General features: G+C 39.3%; 1 protein-coding gene across 1 annotated transcript in view; it reads right to left on the bottom strand.

The window, feature by feature from the left end:
- Positions 1 to 3,695: 3,695 nt before the first annotated feature.
- LOC128652033 (glycoprotein-N-acetylgalactosamine 3-beta-galactosyltransferase 1) overlaps positions 3,696 to 20,561 on the bottom strand; it is a 111,723-nt gene continuing 94,857 nt past the window's right edge. Inside the window, exon 5 of the mRNA XM_053704985.1 lies at positions 3,696 to 4,428. Coding sequence (XP_053560960.1) covers positions 4,192 to 4,428 — 237 coding nt within the window. The 3' untranslated portion in view covers positions 3,696 to 4,191. The remainder of the gene's footprint in view (positions 4,429 to 20,561) is intronic.

The raw sequence follows: 20,561 nt of genomic DNA, 5'->3' as shown, positions 1-20,561 counted from the left end.
CAGAACTATATAGCTATGTCATTATCACTAACTTATGGAAAGTGGATGTTTAAAAAATGTCATATCAATGTTTTTAATTGCATGGAAAATACTATAAGTCTGACACCAATGCTGTTTCATGCTGACAATTATAAGTTGTTGTGATCTTTGTATTTTATAACCTCAATAAAAATAAAAACTTAAAACAAAAAAATAAAAATAAATGTACAGCAACGCATCTCAAATTCACATGCATGCATTCTTGCACATGCATCACCCTAGTCACACTCTGGTAGGCAATATAACCCACTTCACACCCCTGACCAAATGCATAACCCCAGACTAGATTCATACCTACAGCAACTCTGTTACTAAACTTGTTCTTGAAAAAAAAATAAAGGCAGATAAATAGTTACTAGTAATACTGAGGCTATTGAGTGACCTAAAAGGTGGTTTTCAACATAAGGCCCCCAAAAACTTTGGGTCAGGGTCGGCTCCAGAACTAATGAAATGGGGGGGGGGGCATTTTTTTTCACGAGGGGGCACGCATTTAAAAAGCATGTATGAGAGTCAAAATAAGAGCAGACCTACTGTGGCAGTCCAGGGGTTACATTTATCAGATCTCTGGCTGTGCAGGAGTTAGATTTGTTTATATTTCTGGAAGTGCAGCGGTTACATGTGTCATATCTCAAGGAGTATAGGGGTTACATTTATAAGATGTCTGGCAGTGCCGCAGCAGTTACATTTACCAGATTTATGGCAGTGCAGGGGTTACATTTGTCATATCTCAGGAATGTCTCCCACATATGATACAGCCAGTGGACACTGTTTGCATGTGTAGCTCTACCAATGACCCTACTAATGATCAAATAAGCTTTTATGTGACAATAAGTTTGAGTGCCAATCAGTACATTACCTGTACAGATATTATTAATGATATTTACCAGCACACACACAGTATATACAGTATGTATATACACACAAATTATATATATATATATACATACATATACACACACACATATATATATATATATATATATACACATACATATATATACATACACACACACACACACACACACAGTGTGTGTGTATATATATATATATATATATACACATACACACACACACATACACACGGTATATACACACATATATATATATATATATATACAGGGAGTGCAGAATTATTAGGCAAGTTGTATTTTTGAGGATTAATTTTATTATTGAACAACAACCATGTTCTCAATGAACCCAAAAAACTCATTAATATCAAAGCTGAATAGTTTTGGAAGTAGTTTTTAGTTTGTTTTTAGTTATAGCTATTTTAGGGGGATATCTGTGTGTGCAGGTGACTATTACTGTGCATAATTATTAGGCAACTTAACAAAAAACAAATATATACCCATTTCAATTATTTATTTTTACCAGTGAAACCAATATAACATCTCAACATTCACAAATATACATTTCTGACATTCAAAAACAAAACAAAAACAAATCAGTGACCAATATAGCCACCTTTCTTTGCAAGGACACTCAAAAGCCTGCCATCCATGGATTCTGTCAGTGTTTTGATCTGTTCACCATCAACATTGCGTGCAGCAGCAACCACAGCCTCCCAGACACTGTTCAGAGAGGTGTACTGTTTTCCCTCCTTGTAAATCTCACATTTGATGATGGACCACAGGTTCTCAATGGGGTTCAGATCAGGTGAACAAGGAGGCCATGTCATTAGATTTTCTTCTTTTATACCCTTTCTTGCCAGCCACGCTGTGGAGTACTTGGACGCGTGTGATGGAGCATTGTCCTGCATGAAAATCATGTTTTTCTTGAAGGATGCAGACTTCTTCCTGTACCACTGCTTGAAGAAGGTGTCTTCCAGAAACTGGCAGTAGGACTGGGAGTTGAGCTTGACTCCATCCTCAACCCGAAAAGGCCCCACAAGCTCATCTTTGATGATACCAGCCCAAACCAGTACTCCACCTCCACCTTGCTGGCGTCTGAGTCGAACTGGAGCTCTCTGCCCTTTACCAATCCAGCCACGGGCCCATCCATCTGGCCCATCAAGACTCACTATCATTTCATCAGTCCATAAAACCTTAGAAAAATCAGTCTTGAGATATTTCTTGGCCCAGTCTTGACGTTTCAGCTTGTGTGTCTTGGTCAGTGGTGGTCGTCTTTCAGCCTTTCTTACCTTGGCCATGTCTCTGAGTATTGCACACCTTGTGCTTTTGGGCACTCCAGTGATGTTGCAGCTCTGAAATATGGCCAAACTGGTGGCAAGTGGCATCTTGGCAGCTGCACGCTTGACTATTCTCAGTTCATGGGCAGTTATTTTGCACCTTGGTTTTTCCACACGCTTCTTGCGACCCTGTTGACTATTTTGAATGAAACGCTTGATTGTTCGATGATCACGCTTCAGAAGCTTTGCAATTTTAAGAGTGCTGCATCCCTCTGCAAGATATCTCACTATTTTTGACTTTTCTGAGCCTGTCAAGTCCTTCTTTTGACCCATTTTGCCAAAGGAAAGGAAGTTGCCTAATAATTATGCACACCTGATATAGGGTGTTGATGTCATTAGACCACACCCCTTCTCATTACAGAGATGCACATCACCTAATATGCTTAATTGGTAGCAGGCTTTCGAGCCTATACAGCTTGGAGTAAGACAACATGCATAAAGAGGATGATGTGGTCAAAATACTAATTTGCCTAATAATTCTGCACACAGTGTATACACACACAAACAATATATATATATACACACAGTGTGTGTATTGTGTATATATATATATATATATATATATATAATAAAACAACCTTGGGGACAAATAGGATATGTTTTGAAACATGTAAATAATAAACATAAGGCTATTTCACTCATTGTCCGACAGCTACATTTGAAGTGTGTGTATGTGAGCACCTATAATCTGACACACATTTTACACTGATCACTGCAGATAAAGCAGGCACAATGCACACTTGTTTTGTTTGACCTGCAGTGGGGAAACCAAGGAATTCCCAATTTGCTTCTTTATCTGTGGCTGCCATGATATAAAGCACAATAGGGAAGGGATACTACACTCACACACACATTGGTTATACGGCTGTGTTTTCACAAAATTACTTCTGCCTTCCCTCTCACTGACTGTTAGCTTCTCCCAGCACTTCCTGCAGAGGTCTGATGATGTCATCATCTCACTTCAGCTCTGTAGTAAGTGGGCTATCAGGAGGAGGGGCATTGCGAGCCCTAGGTTAACTGTGAGAGCACCAGCAGAGAAATGCAACTTTATTTGTTATCTGGTTGTAAATAGAGGAGAGTAAAGAGATTAGCTGGGCCCTCCAGTGGCGGATCTCCAGGGTCCAGTGGCTGCAAATGGTTGATGCAACATTTGGGACCCTGGACGTTCCGTCACCCCCAATGCCCCCCCTTAGAGCCGACCCTGCTTTGGGTGCTGTTGTAGTATATGTCTCATGTCTACTTGGAGGTAGGTAGTTCACAAACATGAAAAGAGAGTGAGAGAAATACATTTATATGCACACCACATATATCCGTCATAAAACTGAAATAAGCATTCACATTTATTTATAAGAAAATAGGGATACTTGGAGTGTATAAAAAGTTATTTTGATAACTTAAGTTTTATGCTAAGGCATTATTTTTGTCTTGGCTTTATGGTAATGTAAAATAATCCAATAATAACATAGTATTCGTCCTATAATTTATTAAAATAAAATGTGTTGTATAAATAAAGACAAATAAATGTTTAAATAAAAAACATATTAGAAGTTCACATTTGATTCACAGGTTATTTAGTGATATTTCTCTGGAAATAGTCTATAAAATTGCAGATGGTACTGTTATTTCTATTTATCCAAAGATGATGAAATTATAATTAGTCCATCTTTTTTTGTTTCCAGATCCATCAATGCACTGTTTGTCTCGTGTTCCTTGCTAATAACAACAAGGTTTTAGATTTCTTTTAGTGGTCTTGGCTGGTTGAACAACAGAGTTTTTCACTTCCACCATGTGGAAATGCACAAAATCTTCATTGACCCATCAAAAGAATTAGTAAAAACAAAAAGCAGTCATAAGGTGAAATAAATTAATGGTATGATGGGAAACAACATATTAATTCATATTTTCATATAAAATTCAACAGTGATTCTTCATATTAGAGGCACTTTTATGACATATGTCCTGAGTTATATCTTCTTATTAATATCAGATAAAGTTAAATTGGATTTGACAGAAGGTTCTGGTACTGAAGCCTCATCCTTAGTGTGTATTGGGAGTCTACGTGCATTCTCAGGTAGTGGTGGCTGGTAACGATACTGGTAACCATATGGTCGGAGATGATAGGTAAAATACTCCAATGTGTACATGAGTTCAGGATTGACATAATGGAATGATATTGCCAGATCCGAGCAGCACTGGGGGCCCTGTGAAGTATAAAATACATAATAAAACATTATATTAAAAAATGAACAAAAGACAAAACAGATATTCAAACTAGGTTAAAGAGACATTAAAGTATTTTAAACATACATGGGCTCCACGTACGAAGCAGCGAGAGCTGCTCCGGAGCCATTGTGGGGCAGATTAGCATATGCAAGCCTGCTTCCCGCAATGTTAAAAGCAGCGGTCATTAGACCGCTGCTTCCTACACTCCTCGCCACCTCAGAGGTGGCAAAGAGAAATCACTCGCTCTCGGTGATTGACAGTCCCTTCACTCAGGAGATTAGTCACGCGAATGAAGGGGCGGGCATTACACACTCATCAGAGTGTGTAATGATACATGCGGGCTAGCGGATCAACAGATCAGTGTCTTAAAGGGATACTAAACCAAGATTTTTTTCTTTAATGATTCATATAAAACATGCAATTTTAAGCAACTTTCTAATTTACTCCTGTTTTAAAGTTTTCTTCTTTTGCTATCTTTATTTGAAAAGCAGGAATGTAAAGCTTAGGAGCCGACCCATTTTTTGTTCAGCACCTGGGTAGCGCTTGCTGATTGGTGGCTAAATGTAGCCACCAATAAGAAAGCTTTATCCAGGGTGCTGAACCTAAAATGGGCCGGCCCCTAAGCTTTACATTCCTGTTTTTTAAATAAAGTTAGCAAGAAAACAAAGAAAAATTGTTGGTCTCAACAAATGCACTCTCTTGAGCCTACCTCAGTATGCTCATGTAAAGGAGCTACTTTTTAACAATGGATAAAAAGATAAAAAGGTACATTTCTCCAACATAGGTGTGTCCGGTCCACGGCGTCATCCTTACTTGTGGGATATTCTCTTCCCCAACAGGAAATGGCAAAGAGCCCAGCAAAGCTGGTCACATGATCCCTCCTAGGCTCCGCCTACCCCAGTCATTCTCTTTGCCGTTGTACAGGCAACATCTCCACGGAGATGGCTTAGAGTTTTTTAGTGTTTAACTGTAGTTTTTATTATTCAATCAAGAGTTTGTTATTTTAAAATAGTGCTGGTATGTACTATTTACTCAGAAACAGAAAAGAGATGAAGATTTCTGTTTGTATGAGGAAAATGATTTTAGCACCGTAACTAAAATCCATGGCTGTTCCACACAGGACTGTTGAGAGCAATTAACTTCAGTTGGGGGAACAGTGTGCAGTCTCTTACTGCTTGAGGTATGACACATTCTAACAAGACGATGTAATGCTGGAAGCTGTCATTTTCCCTATGGGATCCGGTAAGCCATGTTTATTAAGATAGTAAATAAGGGCTTCACAAGGGCTTATTAAGACTGTAGACTTTTTCTGGGCTAAATCGATTCATTATAACACATATTTAGCCTTGAGGAATCATTTATTCTGGGTATTTTGATATGATTATATCGGCAGGCACTGTTTTAGACACTTTATTCTTTAGGGGCTTTCCCTAATCATAGTCAGAGCCTCATTTTCGCGCCGGTATGGCGCACTTGTTTTTGAGGACAGCATGGCATGCAGCTGCATGTGTGTGGAGCTCTGATACATAGAAAAGTCTTTCTGAAGGCATCATTTGGTATCGTATTCCCCTTTGGGCTTGGTTGGGTCTCAGCAAAGCAGATTCCAGGGACTGTAAAGGGGTTAAATATAAAAACGGCTCCGGTTCCGTTATTTTAAGGGTTAAAGCTTCCAAATTTGGTGTGCAATACTTTTAAGGCTTTAAGACACTGTGGTGAAATTTTGGTGAATTTTGAACAATTCCTTCATACTTTTTCGCAATTGCAATAATAAAGTGTGTTTAGTTTAAAATTTAAAGTGACAGTAACGGTTTTATTTTAAAACGTTTTTTGTGCTTTGTTATCAAGTTTATGCCTGTTTAACATGTCTGAACTACCAGATAGATTGTGTTCTGACTGTGGGGAAACCAAGGTTCCTTCTCATTTAACTATATGTATTTTATGTCATAAAAAAATTTAGTAAAAATGATGCCCAAGATGATTCCTCAAGTGAGGGGAGTAAGCATGGTACTGCATCATCCCCTCCTTCGTCTACACCAGTCTTGCCCATACAGGAGGCCCCTAGTACATCTAGTGTGCCAATACTCCTTACTATGCAACATTTAACGGCTGTAATGGATAATTCTATCAAAAACATTTTAGCCAATATGCCCACTTATCAGCGAAAGCGCGACTGCTCTGTTTTAGAAAATTCTGTAGAGCATGAGAACGCTGATGATATGGTTTCTGAAGGGCCCCTACACCAGTCTGAGGGGGCCAGGGAGGTTTTGTCTGAGGGAGAAATTTCAGATTCAGGAAACATTTCTCAACAAGCTGAACCTGATGTGATTACTTTTAAATTTAAGTTGGAACATCTCCGCGCTCTGCTTAAGGAGGTGTTATCCAATTTGGATGATTGTGATTATCTGGTCATTCCAGAACCACTATGTAAAATGGAAAAGTTCTTAGAGGCCCCGGGGCCCCCCGAAGCTTTTCCTATATCCAAGCGGGTGGCGTACATTGTTAGTAAAGAATGGGACAGGCCCGGTATACCTTTAGTACCTCCCCCCATATTTATAAAATTGTTTTCCTATAGTCGACCCCAGAAAGGACTGATGGCAGACAGTCCCCAAGGTCGAGGGGGCGGTTTCTACTCTACACAAGCGCGCCACTATACCCATAGAAGATAGTTGTGCTTTCCAAGATCCTATGGATAAAAAATTAGAAGGTCTGCTAAAGATGTTTGTTCAGCAAGGTTCCCTTCTACAACCAATTGCATGCATTGTCCCTGTCACTGCAGCCGCGTGTTTCTAGTTTGATGAGCTAGGAAAGGCGATTATTAGTAATTCTTCTTCTTATGAGGAGATTATGGACAGAATTCGTGCTCTTAAATTGGCTAATTCTTTCACCCTAGACGCCACCTTGCAATTGGCTAGGTTAGCGGCGAAAAAATTCTGGGTTTGCTATTGTGGCGCAGAGCGCTTTGGTTAAAATCTTGGGCAGCGGATGCGTCTTCCAAGAACAAATTGCTTGACATTCCTTTCAAGGGGAAAACACTCTTTGGCCCTGACTTGAAAGAGATTATCTCTGATATCACTGGGGGCAAGGGCCACGCCCTTCCTCAGGATAGGTCTTTTCAAGACCAAAAATAAACCTAAGTTTCGTCCCTTTCGCAGAAACGGATCAGCCCCAAGGGCTACGTCCTCTAAGCAGGAAGGTAATACTTCTCAAGCCAATCCAGCCTGGAGACCTATGCAAGGCTGGAGCAAAGGAAAGCAGGCCAGGAAACCTGCCACTGCTACCAAGACAGCATGAAATGCGGGCCCCCGATCCGGGACCGGATCTGGTGGGGGGCAGACTCTCTCTCTTCGCTCAGGCTTGGGAAAGAGATGTTCTGGATCCTTGGGCGCTAGAAATAGTCTCCCAAGGTTATTCTCTGGAGTTCAAGGGGCTTCCTCCAAGGGGGAGGTTCCACAGGTCTCAGTTGTCTTCAGACCACATAAGAAGACAGGCATTCTTACATTGGGTAGAAGACCTGCTAAAAATGGGAGTGATTCATCCTGTTCCATTAGGAGAACAAGGGATGGGGTTCTACTCCAATCTGTTCATAGTTCCCAAAAAAGAGGGAACGTTCAGACCAATCTTAGATCTCAAGATCTTGAACAAGTTTCTCAAGGTTCCATCGTTCAAGATGGAAACCATTCGAACACTTCTTCCTTCCATCCAGGAAGGTCAATTCATGACCAAGGTGGATTTCAAGGATGCGTATCTACATATTCCTATCCACAAGGAACATCATCGGTTCCTAAGGTTTGCATTCCTGGACAAGCATTTCCAGTTCGTGGCATTTTCTTTCGGATTAGCCACTGCTGCTAGGATTTTCTCATAGGTACTAGGGTCCCTTCTGGCGGTGCTAAGACCAAGGGGCATTGCTGTAGTACCTTACTTGGACGACATTCTGATTCGAGCGTCGTCCCTTCCTCAAGTAAAGGCTCACACGGACATTGTCCTGGCCTTTCTCAGATCTCACGGATGGAAAGTGAACGTGGAAAAGAGTTCTCTATCTCCGTCAACGAGGGTTCCCTTCTTGGGAACTATAATAGACTCCTTAGAAATGAGGATTTTTCTGACAGAAGCCAGAAAAACAAAACTTCTAGACTCTTGTCGGATACTTCATTCCGTTCCTCTTCCTTCCATAGCGCAGTGCATGGAAGTGATAGGTTTGATGGTAGCGGCAATGGACATAGTTCCTTTTGTGCGCATTCATCTAAGACCATTACAACTGTTCATGCTCAGTCAGTGGAATGGGGACTATTCAGACTTGTCTCCGAAGATACAAGCAAATCAGAGAACCAGAGACTCATTCCGTTGGTGGCTGTCCCTGGACAACCTGTCACAAGGGATGACCTTCCGCAGACCAGAGTGGGTCATTGTCACGACCGACGCCAGTCTGATGGGCTGGGGCGCGGTCTGGGGATCCCTGAAAGCTCAGGGTCTTTGGTCTCGGGTAGAATCTCTTCTACCGATAAATATTCTGGAACTGAGAGCGATATTCAATGCTCTCAAAGCTTGGCCTCAGCTAGCGAGGGCCAAGTTCATACATCAACCATCAGGGGGGAACAAGGAGTTCCCTAGCGATGGAAGAAGTGACCAAAATCATTCTATGGGCGGAGTCTCACTCCTGCCACCTGTCTGCTATCCACATCCCAGGAGTGGAAAATTGGGAAGCGGATTTTCTGAGTCGTCAGACATTGCATCCGGGGGAGTGGGAACTCCATCCGGAAATCTTTGCCCAAGTCACTCAACCGTGGGGCATTCCAGACATGGATCTGATGGCCTCTCGTCAGAACTTCAGAGTTCCTTACTACGGGTACAGATCCAGGGATCCCAAGGCGGCTCTAGTGGATGCACTAGTAGCACCTTGGACCTTCAAACTAGCTTATGTGTTCCCGCCGTTTCCTCTCATCCCCAGGCTGGTAGCCAGGATCAATCAGGAGAGGGCGTCGGTGATTTTGATAGCTCCTGCGTGGCCACGCAGGACTTGGTATGCAGATCTGGTGAATATGTCATCGGCTCCACCATGGAAGCTACCTTTGAGAGACCTTCTTGTTCTAGGTCCGTTCGACCCACTCCAGCTGACTGCTTGGAGATTGAACGCTTGATCTTATCAAAGCGAGGGTTCTCAGATTCTGTTATTAATACTCTTGTTCAGGCCTGAAAGCCTGTAACCAGAAAAATTACCACATAATTTGGTATATCTGTTGGTGTGAATCTGCAGGATTCCCTTGGGACAAGGTTAAGATTCCTAAGAGTCTATCCTTCCTTCGAGAAGGATTGGAAAAAGGATTATCTGCAAGTTCCTTGATGGGACAGATTTCTGCCTTGTCTGTGTTACTTCACAAAAAGCTGGCAGCTGTGCCAGATGTTCTAGCCTTTGTTCAGGCTCTGGTTAGAATCAAGCCTGTTTACAAAATTTTGACTCCTCCTTGGAGTCTCAACCTAGTTCTTTCAGTTCTTCAGGGGGTTCCGTTTGAACCCTTACATTCCGTTGATATTAAGTTATTATCTTGGAAAGTTTTGTTTTTGGTTGCAATTTCTTCTGCTAGAAGAGTTTCAGAATTATCTGCTCTGCAGTGTTCTTCTCCTTATCTGGTGTTCCATGCAGATAAGGTGGTTTTGCGTACTAAACCTGGTTTTCTTCCAAAAGTTGTTTCTAACAAAAACATTAACCAGGAGATAGTTGTGCCTTCTTTGTGTCCTAATCCAGTTTCAAAGAAGGAACGTTTGTTGCACAACTTGGATGTAGTTCGTGCTCTCAAATTTTACTTAGCAGCTACTAAGGATTTCAGACAAACTTTGTCTTTGTTTGTTGTTTATTCTGGTAAACGGAGAGGTCAAAAAGCAACTTCTACCTCTCTCTCCTTCTGGATTAAAAGCATTATCCGATTGGCTTATGAGACTGCCGGACGGCAGCCTCCTGAAAGAATCACAGCTCACTCCACTAGGGCTGTGGCTTCCACATGGGCCTTCAAGAACGAGGCTTCTGTTGATCAGATATGTAAGGCAGCGACTTGGTCTTCACTGCACACTTTTTCTAAATTTTACAAATTTGATACTTTTGCTTCTTCTGAGGCTATTTTTGGGAGAAAGGTTTTGCAAGCCGTGGTGCCTTCCATTTAGGTGACCTGATTTGCTCCCTCCCTTCATCCGTGTCCTAAAGCTTTGGTATTGGTTCCCACAAGTAAGGATGACGCCGTGGACCGGACACACCTATGTTGGAGAAAACAGAATTTATGTTTACCTGATAAATTACTTTCTCCAACGGTGTGTCCGGTCCACGGCCCGCCCTGGTTTTTTTAATCAGGTCTGATAATTTATTTTCTTTAACTACAGTCACCACGGTAACATATGGTTTCTCCTATGCAAATATTCCTCCTTAACGTCGGTCGAATGACTGGGGTAGGCGGAGCCTAGGAGGGATCATGTGACCAGCTTTGCTGGGCTCTTTGCCATTTCCTGTTGGGGAAGAGAATATCCCACAAGTAAGGATGACGCCGTGGACCGGACACACCGTTGGAGAAAGTAATTTATCAGGTAAACATAAATTCTGTTTTTATTAAAAAAGTAAACTGGGAAGGGTTTTGCACTCTGATTTATGGATGTTTAATTTTTACTTTCATTATCATTTTTTCCTATTTATGTAAATGTATATTTGCTGCTCCTTCATGCACAATACAATTTATTTCAGTTTTATGACCCTATAAAACATTTATGTACAAAATGCTGTCAGGGTATCTGTGAAGTAACCTTAAATAAACTACAGATGTATCATAGAATCTAATATTTCATTTAGCTTCTACGAATTGATTTAGCTGCATTGCGAACAAACACTGGAATGGGTGATATCAACCCCTCCCTTTTGCTCTCAACTACAGACTTGTAGAACAAAAGAAATAGACAGGACTTCTAAAGAAAAACAAACATTGGTCCCAAATTATAAGAGATAATGAGGGATATTTATCAAGCTGTCAACCGCAAATACGACGGAATTCCGCTGCGTAATTGTGCCGAACCTGATTTGACCCATTTATCAAAGCCTACAGACCGTCAAAATTTGAAATTTGTGATGTAATATACGATCCGCCGGTCTCAATCCGACACAGATCGATAATTACGTCATTACAGATGTTCCAAATACAAATTTGGCAGTATCTGACACCTTTGGCAAGTTATCAAATTTCTAACAGGTAGGCTCGCCACTATTCCGGCCCAGCATACCTGGTTTTCAATCCGCCACCCTGGAGGCTGCGGATGCCATAGGACTCAATGGGAGTCTGAAAGCAGCAAAAGCTTATGTTCGATGCTGCCAGATATTCCATTGATTTCTATAGTAGAAAAAAAATTACGTTTACACCTAACACCCTAACATGTTCCCCGAGTCTAAACACCCCTAATCTGCTGCCCCCGACATCCCCTCCACCTACATAATGTTATTAACCCCTATCCCGCCGCTTACGGACCCCGCCACAAATAAATATATTAACCCCTATCCCACCGCTCCCGGAGCCCACCGCAACTAAATAAATGTATTAACCCCCATCCCTCCACTCCCGGAGCCCACCGCAACTCTAATGAAGTTATTAACCTCTATCCCACCGCTCCCGGACCCATCCGCAACTAAATAAATGTATTAACCCCTATCCCTCCACTCCCGGAGCCCACCGCAACTCTAATAAAGTTATTAACCCCTATCCCGCCGCTCCCGGACCCCTCCACAACTAAATAAATGTATTAACCCCTAAATCCCTGGCCTCCCACATCACTACCACTTACTAAACCTATTAACCCCTAAACCGCCAGCCACACACATCACCATAAACTAAATTAAGCTATTAACCCCTAAACCTAAACAACCCGCTAACTTTACTTTAAATATTAACTCATTGCTATCTTATAATAAATTTAAACTTACCTTTAGAATTAAAATAAACTATATTAAACTACTAATTAACCTACCCCAACTATTATACTAAAATTACATTAAACTAACAATTAAATTAACTATATTACATATTTAAAAACCTAACCCTACTCAAGTTATTTAAATCTACTACAAAGAATTATTAGTTACAAAAAAATAACCTATAAAACTATATTAAACTATTAATTAACCTACCCTAACTATTATCCTACAATTACATTAAACTATATTAAACTATTAATTAACCTACCCTTACTATTTTACTAAAATTACATTAAACTAACAATTAAATTAACTATATTACATATTTAAAAACCTAACTCTACTCAAGTTTTTTAAATCTACTATAAAGAATTACTAAGTTACACAAAATAAAAAACACTAAGTTACACAAAATAAAAAATAAATTATCAAATAATTAAACTAATTACACCTAATCTAATAGCCCAATCAAAATAAAAAAGCCCCCTCAAAAAAAAAAAAAAACCCTAGCCTACAATAAACTACCAATGGCCCTTAAAAGGATTGGAATAGCCAATAGAATGCGTGCTCAATCCTATTGGCTGATTGCAACAGCCAATAGGATTTTTTCCACCTCAATTCTTATTGGCTGATAGAATTCTATCAGCCAATCGGAATGTAAGAGACGCCATCTTGGATGATGTCATTTAAAGGGAAACTTCATTTGGCAACAGACGTTGAAAGAAGAGTATGCTCTGCGCCGGATGTCTTGAAGAGGGAGCCCTCTGCGCCGGATGGATGAAGATAGAAGATGCAGTCTGGATGAAGACTTCAGCCCGCTTGGATAAAGATTTCGGCCTGCTTGGATGAGGATGGATGTCCGGTCTTCGGAAACTGTAAGTGGATCTTCGGGGGTTAGTGTTAGTTTTTTTAAGGGTTTATTGGGTGGGTTTTAATTTTAGGTTAGGGACTTTGGGCTGAAAAAGAGCTAAATGCCCTTTCCAGGGCAATGGGGAGCTTAGGTTTCTTAGATAGGTTTTTATTTGGTGGGTTTGGTTGTGCGGGTGGTGGGTTTTACTATTGGGGGGGGGATGTTTGTATTTTATTTTACATGTAAAATAGCTGATTTCTTTGGGGAAATGCCCCGCAAAAGGCCCTTTTAAGGGCCATTGGTAGTTCATTGTAGGCTAAGGTTTTTTTTTATTTTGGGGGGACTTTTTTATTTTGATAGGGCTATTAGATTAGGTGTAATTAGTTTAAATATTTGATAATTTATTTTTATTTTGTGTAACTTAGTGTTTTTTATTTTGTGTAACTTAGTGTTTTTTAATTTGTATAACTTAGTTGTTATTTTTTTGTAACTTAGTAATTCTTTGTAGTAGATTTAAATAACTTGAGTAGGGTTAGGTTTTTAAATATGTAATATAGTTAATTTAATTGTTAGTTTAATGTAATTTTAGTATAATAGTTGGGGTAGGTTAATTAGTAGTTTAATATAGTTTATTTTAATTCTAAAGGTAAGTTTAAATTTATTATAAGATAGGGATGAGTTAATATTTAAAGTAAAGTTAGCGGGTTGTTAGGTTTAGGGGTTAATAGCTTAATTTATTTATGGCGATGTGGGGGGCTGGCGGTTTAGGGGTTAATAGGTTTAGTAAGTGGTAGTGGTATGGGAGGCCAGGGGTTTAGGGGTTAATACATTTATTTAGTTGCGGAGGGGTCCGGGAGCGGGGGGATAGGGGTTAATAACTTTATTAGAGTTGCGGTGGGCTCCAGGAGTGGAGGGATGGGGGTCAATAACTTTATTAGAGTTGCGGTGGGCTCCGGGAGCAGAGAGATAGGGGTTAATAACTTTATTAGAGTTGCGGTGGGCTCCGGGAGCGGAGGGATAGGGGTTAATAACTTTATTAGAGTTGTGGTGGGCTCCGGGAGTGGAGGGATAGGTAACTTTATTAGAGTTGCGGTGGGCTCTGAGAGTGGAGGGATAGGGGTTAATAACTTTATTAGAGTTGCAATGGGCTCCGGGAGCGGAGGGATAGGGGTTAATAATTTTATTAGAATTGTGGTGGGCTCCGGGAGTGGAGGGATAGGTAACTTTATTAGAGTTGCGGTGTATAGTGGTATAAATAAAGTTGGGTGTTGAGATATAAACTGAAAGTGCTCTTACAGTGTTGTAGCCTATATACATTGCATGTTAACAGAAGTGTAAATAAAGTTTATTTTATGTTGTTACCTCCTCCTTCCTCCTGACACAGGAAGCAGAAGCAGTGTAGTAAAATAAAGACATAGAAGCAAGAAGTGCCTGTGTGATTTTTCCTCCATATTTATATAAAATAATTTATATATCTGGTTATCCTACCCTAATAATAACAGAATGGCAACAGATTATGGGCCCAGGAGGGATGCAGGAAACCGATGGAGCAGACTTTGCTTTGATGGAGATGAAAAGAATTATGAACTTTGGGAGACTAAATTCTTGGGACATCTGAGATTGCTGAAGCTGAAAGAAACCATCCTGAGTGTGCCTGCAGACACAGAAGAGGAGGATGAAGATCACAGTAAGAATGAGGAAGCTTATGCTGAATTAAAGGGCCATAATACCCAAATGTTTAAACACTTGAAAGTGATGCAGCATAGCTGTAAAAAGCTGACTAGAAAATATCACCTGAACATCTCTATGTAAAAAAGAAAGATATTTTACCTCAAAAGTTCCTCAGTAGCCACATCCCATTGTAAAGGATTTCTAAGCAGCATATTAGTATGTCTGTCCTGGGACAGCTTAGGGGATGAGCCTCGTGCACTCATATTATTTCCCTATTCAGCTTACTATGAAATCTCATGAGAGTTAAGTCAAATCTCATGAGATCACAGTAAAAGAGTTCATGACCTCAGCACTGCTGATTGGCTGCTGTTCATTTCTTCATTTTTTATTTTTTTTTACCTGCAGCTGGGAGCAGCTGAGTATAACTTTTTACACAGAACTTACTCTGCTGAGCTGAGGAAATTGTGAGGTAAAATATCTTCCTTTTTTACATAGAGATGCTCAGGTGATATTTTCCTGTCAGCTTTTTACAGTTATACTACATTAGTTTCAAGTGATTTAGCATATGAGTATTATGTCCCTTTATTTAAGATTTTAGATGATAAAAGTTTGTCTCTGATTATGAGAGAAGCAGCTGATGATGGAAGAAAGGCTCTTCAAATATTGAGAGACTACTATGCAGGTAAAGGAAAGCCCAGCATAATTAGTTTATACACTGAACTGACATCTCTTCAGAAAACTGTAAATGAGAGTGTGACAGACTATATTATACGTGCAGAGACAGCCATTACAGCACTAAGAAACATTAAGTGACGGATTGTTGATTGCAATGATTTTGAAAGGTTTGCCTAAATAATTTAAACCGTTTGCCATACACATTACACAGGGTGATGGAAAAGTAACTTTTGTAGAATTTAAAACACAGTTGAGAAGTTTTGAGGATACTGAAAAATACCGCACTAGTACAAATGAACATAATGTGTTAAAAGTGAGTAATTCTCAATGAACAGAAAAAAAGGCACCTTCACGGTTATGCGGTTAAAAAGTCTTTTGTTTATTTCTTGAACAGCAAAACAAATTCTTGAATTCAGCTCAGGATGGAAAGTTTGGGTTGTTCCCAGTGACCCACTGACGCGTTTCGGCTCGCTGGCCGTAATCGTAGTGTGGTCTGTGTAGCCTCTATCGGCTCTTTTTAAATCTGTAGGCTTTTGCCTATTGGTTAAAACCAAAAACCTGGGAATTAACCCATTACTTTCCAATTCATTTAAATACTCATATGTAAATACTATTACAAAGCCTTTCTTAGGACAATCAATTAATGTATATTATAAACATCCTCATATATGACATGACTTCATAAAGTTACATTGGCACATTTCAGAAAATGATAAATTCATATCTCAATTAATACTCTTATATCAACATAGTAATAGAAGGAGGAAAGGGCTATCAATGATTACATACTTAATTTTAAATAAGTTGTTAACTCCTCTTTTAACTATATACTATAATGGTACCCTCTTAGTGTAATGCAACCTTTTCCAGACAATCTAAGACTTAAATATCAATTTATATGACCCCTTGTTTTGGGTAAATTCATTCTTTAATATGAGTTGTCCCCAACTCCATAATTTAGCTGCCAGTTTTTGTGTTAATGTTCCGGGATCGATTTACATTATCTCTTAGACAGTCAGAGTCAAAAATTCATTATTTCTGGACACACAAACTATTTCCAGAAGTTGATCAGATCATATTCTGAATTTAATCCTTGTGGCAACCTCGTTTTTAGTCTGTGTATCCAGAATATTTCTTTCTTAGCCAAGACTGACTCCCTATCACCTCCTCTTGAGCCCATTTTTGCATCATCTATTATTGTCCATCTAAGTGTTTTGCTACTTTTATTATGACAATTTTTGAAATGAAGCACAAGAGGTGTAGTTAGTTTACCTAATTTTATGTTTGAAAGGTGCTCTCTAATTCTATACCTTACTTCTCTAGTAGTGAGTCCAGTATACTGTACTTCGCATTCTATACAAGTAAGCAGGTAAATGGAATAAGTGGCTCTACAATTTGAGCATCCTTTAAATTCAAAAACCTCTCCTGTTACACTGCTTTTAAATTCTTGTCTAGGGTCTAACTTCTCGCAGGCTTTACAATGTAAATTGCCGCATCTAAATACCCCTCTATGTTCTAACCATGAGCTTCTTCTTGGAAGCTCAGATTTCAACTGTGTAGGAGCAATTCTATTTCCAATAGACAGTCCTTTTCTGAATGCAAACCTGCACATTCTTGGACTCATCTCCTCCAACCCATCATCAGCTTTTATCATAAACAGATTTTTTCTGATGATTTGACAAATTTCCTCATACTGATTACTATATTGGGTGACAAAAGTCACCCTTTTCTCCTCCTTAATATCACGCTTTTTTGACAAATCCCTATAATTAAGGTAAATTGACCTGTCTTGGCCATCAATATCTTTTCTTACTGAGTCAATATCTTTTTGTTGATATCCTCTTTCTCTCAATCTTTTACTAAGATCGTCTGCTTGTATGCTGTACGTGTCCATGTTTGTACAGTTTCTCTTGAGCCGTATATATTGACCCCTTATAACTGATTTAAAGACCCTTTGGGGATGATTACTGCGGGCATGCAATATAGTATTGCCCGATATGGGCTTTCTATATAATTCCACCTCAATTTTGCTTTGATTCTCTCCTTTAAGGGTAACATCTAAGTAGTTAATACTACTCTTACCTACTTCAAAGGTGAAATTAATCCCCACATCATTTGTGTTCAGTCTTTCCACAAACCTCTTCGCCTCCTCAGGTCTACCACACCATACGAATATCAAATCGTCTATATATCGTTTGTAATAAACAATGTGGTCCCTATCAGTGTTTTCACCCCCAAAGATGTGGGACAGCTCCCACCATCCCATGAATAAATTCGCATAGGATGGTGCAAATTTTGCTCCCATGGCCGTCCCACATCTCTGGAGGTAAAATTCCCCCTCGAAGGCGAAGAAGTTGTGGCTCAGTAAAAATTCTGTTACTCGTAAGATGTACTTACATAAATCTTCATCAAAAGATTTATTTCTATGAAGAAAATAGTTTAATGCCTCCAAACCTTTCTCATGTCTAATAGAGGAATATAACGAGACTACATCTATAGTCAACCATATGTAGTTTTCTTTCCAATCTATAGATTCCATTTCTAGTAATAACTGTTTGGTGTCTCTTAAAAAACTTGGTAACTGTTTCACCAATGGTTGGAGAATTTCGTCCAACCATTCTGAAAGATGTTCAAAGATAGAATTGATGCCACTTATTATAGGCCTTCCTACCACATTTTCTAAGGATTTGTGGACTTTGGGCAAAAAATTGAAGATCGGAATAACAGGGTGGTCTACCAACAAAAATTCTTTGGTTTTATCATCCACAAAACCACCTTCAATTCCATCATCAACTAAGTGCCCAAGTTCCTTTTGAAATCTTTGGGTAGGGTTAAAAGTCAACTTAGTGTATTGGTTCGGATTACTCAACTGTCTATGGGCTTCTTTGACAAAGAAGGTTCGGTCCATAACCACGACCGAACCCCCCTTGTCGGCTGCCCTAATTACTAAATCATTTCTATTTCCCAATTTTTTTAACGCTAAATGCTCTTCTTTGGTCAAATTTTTCCTTTTATATTTATTTACACGATAGGCTAATTTATTTAAATCCCTTTCAACTCGTTTTTGGAATTTCTCCAAAATTTCTCCCCTAGATTGAATAGGATAAAAAGAGGAAACTCGTTTTAAAGATGGTCCTTTTACTATCTGCCTGTTTGCAAATTCACTGTTACTTTCATTATATAGTGATTCCAGAGTTTCCAGATCACATTCCTCCTGATAGCTAAGGTTTCTACTCATAGGATATCTATCTCTTTCAGACTGTAGGTGACCAAATATCTCTCCACTCTCATCATTTTTAAAATGTTTTTTTAAAGTTAAATTACGAATCAGTTTATTGGTATCAATTAGAGTCTGAAAGAGATTAAAATCCTCACTCGGGACAAAATTCAAACCTAAACTCAATACTCTAATTTCAGTTTCATTTAATTCAGAGGAGGAAAGGTTAATTACTGAGTTCACTTGTATTTCGTTTGTGACCTCCCTCTCCGTGGTGGGAGCTGATTCTCCCTTATTTTTCCATCTCTTCCCCCCCCTTCTGATTCTTTTGTTTTTACCTGAAAAACCTGCGCTACTTCTTGTTCTTTATCTCTATCAGATGCAGTCATTGATGTCCCTGATGTAGAGGGCCCTACCTGCTGATAATTAGAAGCTTCTTGTGTTAGGTTACATTTAAGAATAGAGCCTGTTTTAGACCTAGCTCCCATATCTTCGGTGTTCACTAGGTTCTGTCTATCCTCATCTCCTGAATTGGACCCTTCCCCTGAAGTATGTCCCTCCTCCTGAGAGTCCCCCTCACTATCTGTAAAAGTGACCTTTTTATTTTTTCTACTCTTATTTCTTCCTTTTCCTTGTTTTTTACCTTTGTTTGTAAAAAATTAATTTTCCCTTCTATAACTGAATCTTTGTTTCTTATTCCAAATATACACTTTATTTGTTTCGAAATCAATGGAATCTCTAACAAATTTATCATGTTTGATTTCCATAATCATACGTTTGGTGTCGGCTATGATCTCGTGTAATATTTTATCAAATTTGGAATATTGTAATTCCCCTTCCTATAGATTGGAAAGAAAACTACATATGGTTGACTATAGATGTAGTCTCGTTATATTCCTCTATTAGACATGAGAAAGGTTTGGAGGCATTAAACTATTTTCTTCATAGAAATAAATCTTTTGATGAAGATTTATGTAAGTACATCTTACGAGTAACAGAATTTTTACTGAGCCACAACTTCTTCGCCTTCGAGGGGGAATTTTACCTCCAGAGATGTGGGACGGCCATGGGAGCAAAATTTGCACCATCCTATGCAAATTTATTCATGGGATGGTGGGAGCTGTCCCACATCTTTGGGGGTGAAAACACTGATAGGGACCACATTGTTTATTACAAACGATATATAGACGATTTGATATTCGTATGGTGTGGTAGACCTGAGGAGGCGAAGAGGTTTGTGGAAAGACTGAACACAAATGATGTGGGGATTAATTTCACCTTTGAAGTAGGTAAGAGTAGTATTAACTACTTAGATGTTACCCTTAAAGGAGAGAATCAAAGCAAAATTGAGGTGGAATTATATAGAAAGCCCATATCGGGCAATACTATATTGCATGCCCACAGTAATCATCCCCAAAGGGTCTTTAAATCAGTTATAAGGGGTCAATATATACGGCTCAAGAGAAACTGTACAAACATGGACACGTACAGTATACAAGCAGACGATCTTAGTAAAAGATTGAGAGAAAGAGGATATCAACAAAAAGATATTGACTCAGTAAGAAAAGATATTGATGGCCAAGACAGGTCAATTTACCTTAATTATAGGGATTTGTCAAAAAAGCGTGATATTAAGGAGGAGAAAAGGGTGACTTTTGTCACCCAATATAGTAATCAGTATGAGGAAATTTGTCAAATCATCAGAAAAAATCTGTTTATGATAAAAGCTGATGATGGGTTGGAGGAGATGAGTCCAAGA

This window comes from Bombina bombina, chromosome 3 (assembly GCF_027579735.1).
Source record: "Bombina bombina isolate aBomBom1 chromosome 3, aBomBom1.pri, whole genome shotgun sequence".
Lineage (NCBI taxonomy): Eukaryota > Metazoa > Chordata > Amphibia > Anura > Bombinatoridae > Bombina > Bombina bombina.
The sequence above is the reverse complement of the archived record's forward strand: the minus strand, read 5'-3'. Positions and strand labels throughout refer to the sequence as shown.